This window comes from Myotis davidii, unplaced genomic scaffold (assembly GCF_000327345.1).
Source record: "Myotis davidii unplaced genomic scaffold, ASM32734v1 scaffold592, whole genome shotgun sequence".
NCBI lineage: Eukaryota > Metazoa > Chordata > Mammalia > Chiroptera > Vespertilionidae > Myotis > Myotis davidii.
In genome coordinates this window covers 358502-363348 of record NW_006284844.1, presented here as the reverse complement: position 1 = coordinate 363348, position 4847 = coordinate 358502, and the positions used below count along the sequence as shown (strand labels likewise).

Sequence of the window (4847 nt, the reverse complement as noted above, 5' to 3'; positions counted from 1 at the left end):
GGGGCACACGCACGCCTACGAGCCGGAGGGCGCGTCGCGGGAGGAGGAGTCGCTGCTCTGGACCATCCTCCTGGGCGTCCTGAAGCTGCTCCTGGAGATCCTGTTCTGACGGCGCGGGCCCATCGCGTCCTGTGTCTGTGACCGTGACGGCCGGGAACTCCGTCCCAAATAAAGCCATACAGCGCGTTACCTCTGACCCCCACGCAGGAGAAGCCGCAAGCTCGGCGCTGGCTTTCTTTTAAAGCTCATTATTCCTGTAAGAGTCGTGTGCACAGCAAATGCCTCCGCTCCCCGCACCAGCCGTCAGGTGGCGGAGCAGGAAGGTGGCGGGGACAGGTTTCCGTAGAAGCCGCAGCAGCAGCCCCGTCAGCAGAGTGAGTCTCGAGTTCAGTGTGTGAGCCAGTCTGCACCCTTGGCAGGAGGGACTGCGGCCCACACCGGCCGGGAGGGAGGGCCCGCCTGCCCAGCAGGTGTTCCTGGCTTTTTAAAAAATATGTTTTTATTGATTTCAGAGAGGAAAGAAGAGGGAGAGACAGGGAATCATTGATCGGCTGCCTCCTGGACATTGGACCGAGCCCGCAACCCAGGCATGTGCCCCTGACCAGTCTCGCACCTGGGACCCTTCCGTCGCAGGCGGGCGCTCCATCCACTAACCCAAACCAACTAGGGCAGGTGTTCCTGGCGGTCACAACGTTCTCACCCAGCTGCTCCCCATCCAGCTCTCCGCCTGCCTATTGTGAGTCTCCCATTACTAAACCCTGTCGTGGTCCCCGTGGTCGGCCAGAAACAATAAAGATTAGGAAAACTGCCTAAACATAATCGCAACTTCCAGCCTAATGGAGGAATAATGATTTCAAATGAAATTGCCTAATACTTCCCTCTGAATTTCCAAAGAAGCCACGATACTAAGAGATAAACCACCTTTTGGAAGATGAACCGTTTCTCTACCTGAAACTGGTTCCCAGGGTACGAGCAGCTTTTAACAGAAATGAGTCAACTTGCAGATTCTAAGCACAGAGTTCATTTCAAAAATCTTTTATTGGCATAAAAACGAGAACTGGAAATAAGTTGGCACCAAATAATTCACTTAAATGCATATTACAGTGTTGGGGTTGAGAAACTATTTTATCCCTCTTTGCTGTTTTTCCCCCTTCTGCCCACTTTCCTGGGTGTTGGGGGAGCTCGCTGACAACAGTCACAAATCCAGCGACCTAGGAGAAAAATTGTTAGTTAATAGAGAATGAAATGTAATTTTTTTAGGACTGAATTGTAAACCCATTGAGCTCTCCTTCCTTGCTATCACTAATGCTGCTCCTCTGGGTTTGTGGGAGGAAGGGCACTACTGCGTTCCTTAATTTAAGGAGAAAAATGTGAACTCTTGAAGATAATCAGTGTCATCAATGCCAAGTGACAGTCAGGTGGGGGGCGCGGGCCGAGCAGTGCTATGGACCTTTAGAACGTCCTCACCCTTTCTGAAACCCAGCACTACAGGCTCAGGAAGTTCAGCCATTGGTATCGTAACATCCCTGTTATGTCTCGCCCATTTCAGCCCTTTCGCTGCTGCTCACTGGCAGCTGTGTCTTAGCATCCTTGTCCTGGTGGGTGAGGCGGACACAGCTTTAAACTGACCGAGTGTCTGACAGCACGGGGATCCGCTGCCCTCAGTGCTGTCTGAATGACTGCAGGACTTCAGGTAGTGACCTAAGTTGCTTGTTTCTTAGTGATTCCCAGGAAGCGCAGTTCTGGCCTTCTTTCTTACAGCATCATACACATGTCAACTATGCAAGTGAGGTCTGACATTGCACAATTGCGTGTGCGATGTTTCAGTCCAGATACTGTGATATATCCTTCAATTTTGTGTTCCTTCTAAAGTTACCTGGGTTGTTATGCTGCCTCAGTTGATAGAAATCTGGACCAATACGTCCAAAGGCATAGGAATCATTTTAACTGTGTCCATGACATATGAAAAATAAAATCAAGGCTTTGAAAAAAAGGGGTGCTGTCGTTTTAGCTATTTTAGTAGAAAAACAGTGGCTCATTCTACACACTGAGCTCAACACCAAACCTGGACTAGTCACCCTGACACCACAGTGTCCTTGGCTGGGAGGGCCGGGCACAGACGGCAGCTGGACCGGGGGAGGGGGGGGGGCAGTGTCACAGCACAGGCCCACATGTCACTGGTGTGTGTGCCGCCTTTCAGGTCAGGGCTGGGAGAATCCCCTCGCAGGGGCCGGCCTTTCGTTTGTGGTCGTTACCTGATGGGATAGCACTGAGGCCCACACAAAACGTGTGGTAGCCTCTGTCACACACATCACAGAACATCATTTCCTCTTCATGGTGGGGCTGTCCACACACAATGCAAGTTTTACATTCCATGCACTGCCATGGGTAGGTCTTAATCATAGAAACAAGCTCCATGGTCATATCCAGGCAAGAAGGATGGCCTAAACCAAAACCAAGATTAGTAGGATTCACCAAGCACAGGGAATGTTTACCTTAAAATGGCTAATAAATTGCTAGCTGCTTTGTGAGTTCTCAAGAATGGCTACTACGATGGTTAAGATCATCCAAGAAATGAAAATGCAGAGTTGGAAGAAAATGCATGGACTTAACCTACGCCTTATAAATGACCCTTAATACTTGATAACTCTCTGGGGCAAGTCTAGCTGACAACTAACACACAGGTGGTTAAAACGGCAAGCAGACAGGTGGTACTTACCGCTGTTCTCACACTGGGAGCAGTGTATAAGAGGTTCAGCCTTCCCTTTCTTGTTGGACTCCTTACCCTTCAGACAAATTCCACATAGAGCATTGGGAATGGCCTTTGGCTGGAAGGGTAGAAGAGGGCTATGAATTCGTGCCGGAAGAACCTGCTGTGGGTTCAAAAGGAATCTCGCTATTGCCTCAGCTTTACTTTGGTGACTCTACTGAGGACCTTTTCGAAAGGCGTAACTTGACCAAAGCCTCAGATTTCACCTTAAATTGTCAGCGGGGATCCCGCGTCAGGACTCCTGGGGCCTCCTACGACCTGTACTGCGAACCAGAGGGGGGACTACAACCACACCGGGGGACTATTTACCGAGGAGACCCAAGTTCCGTGGCCCTTCCCACTCAGCCAGGCTCACTGAGGAGACTCTGTGAGCAGCTTACGCAGAGGTTTTGTTTAAATACATCTGCCAACGTTGTAAAACTGCGTCTATGAAATCTAAGTTATAAAACCAAGGTTTTAACATTTTTTATTGACAGCTCGTGCAGACTCATGTGCACAAATGTTTGTGGAAAACCAAGTTGTGAGATTATTTCCTTTGTACATCTAATAAATAATAAAAGAGCCCATATTTAGGGGCAAAGCATTCAGTATCTATAATAATAAAAAGGTACTATCCTAATTAGACCGGACGTCTTCCGGACGACCTTCCTGACGAAGCCGGGGCCAGAGGGAAGCCAGCTGGGTCCCAGGTGCCTACAGGCAGCCCAAGGGAAGCCAGTGCCGGCAGCTGGGGGAAGGAAGGAAGGCCTACTCTTGCATGAATTTTCGTGCATCGGGTCTCTAGTAAGATATAAAACAAAGTTTTCAGACAAGAAAATAATGATCACTTAATAGAAATACACAGACACCCTTATATTTTGAGCACCATTCACTTCTCATATTAAAAGCATGCTCAATCCAATGGAGGCATTTGGGCTTTGAAAGAATCGGTGGCCCCTGGGCATCAGAGCAGGGCAGGGGCACCGCACCCAACACCACCAGGCGGGAGGCGCTGAGCACAGCCTGGCCGGAACGAGGCTCACTCGTGCTCTATGGGCAGGGAAGCGACGGGAGAAAAGGAAGAGGTAATATGGCCAAGGGCCATTGGGGCACATCCATGTATGGACATGGGAAGAAGAGTCATTTTAAGTAGAATTACATTTGTCTTAGTCCAGCCTAGCCAGATGCGTCTTGCATTTCCCTGACTGAACCACAGAGAAGCCCAACAGAACTCTGACTTTGCATTTAGAAGTCCATCTTTGGCACAGCTCACTGCCACTTTCAAACCTGTTCGCCTACGCAATTTGTTCTTAATTTACATTATTTAAGCATTTTTACTTTTCAAATTGTCTTTCTTTGCAAAAGATGACAGAGGCATTCAAAAATAATTTTTGTCTTATTTATTTTAAAAAGTCAATCTTATACATAAATATAATAAAAACAGTAACTCTAAACAGTCACAAATAGCTCTACAAAATAATAAATACGGAAGTAAAACATACATATAAAACGACCGTTACCTAACCTACACCTCCTGTGCATCTTATACCCTGCTCCCCGGCGAGGGTCCTGCCACAGGCTCACACCTCAGCCTGCAGTGTGGTGCCCTGTGGTCACAGCTACATTCTCAGCGTCAGGCTCGCAGGCTCCCTGCCTCCATGAAAACAGCCAGGAAGCGCCCCCCAGGACCAAGTGCAGGTTCCGTTATGGTCAGGCCTGTCACTGCCATAATGTACAGCGGAAGTGACCCCTCCATCTACCCAGATAAGAACCACCTGTTGGCTCCGTTACCGGCACTGCACCTGAAAGTCACGCTTCTCTAACACCCGCAGCTGAGGTCAGACACGCACTCGCCGTGCCGATGGCAACGCGTCCAGGAAGGAGCCGCACGGCACGGAATTCTATAAGGAGAGCGCCTCATAGGAGACCCTTACAGACGTCGAAAGGCTAGTCGTTCACACTCTAGATCAAGTCCCACAATCACTGAAATACACATGAGGCACCTATGATAAAAGGGACGCCAAGGAAATCCTAGGTTTAACTTCTAAGCTTAACATCATGTATGTTAAACCACTTACGATTCTCCTTATCCGGCAGT

At 48.9% G+C, this 4847-nt stretch overlaps 2 protein-coding genes across 8 annotated transcripts in view; both read right to left on the bottom strand.

Moving 5' to 3' along the window:
* WDR27 (WD repeat domain 27) overlaps positions 1-178 on the bottom strand; it is a 41465-nt gene extending 41287 nt beyond the window's left edge. Inside the window, exon 1 of the mRNA XM_015558345.1 lies at positions 20-178. Coding sequence (XP_015413831.1) covers positions 20-178 — 159 coding nt within the window. The remainder of the gene's footprint in view (positions 1-19) is intronic.
* An 841-nt stretch (positions 179-1019) lies between these two features.
* PHF10 (PHD finger protein 10) overlaps positions 1020-4847 on the bottom strand; it is a 19038-nt gene continuing 15210 nt past the window's right edge. For 4 of the 7 annotated variants that reach the window (XM_015558387.1, XM_015558391.1, XM_015558388.1 and 1 more), the window contains 3 exons: positions 2720-2873; positions 2256-2444; positions 1020-1211 (listed from right to left, as the gene is read on the bottom strand). In XM_015558387.1, coding sequence (XP_015413873.1) covers positions 1126-1211; positions 2256-2444; positions 2720-2873 — 429 coding nt within the window. In that variant the 3' untranslated portion in view covers positions 1020-1125. The remainder of the gene's footprint in view (positions 1212-2255; positions 2445-2719; positions 2874-4847) is intronic. The other 3 variants (XM_006755164.2, XM_015558392.1, XM_015558390.1) reach the window with 1 other exon arrangement.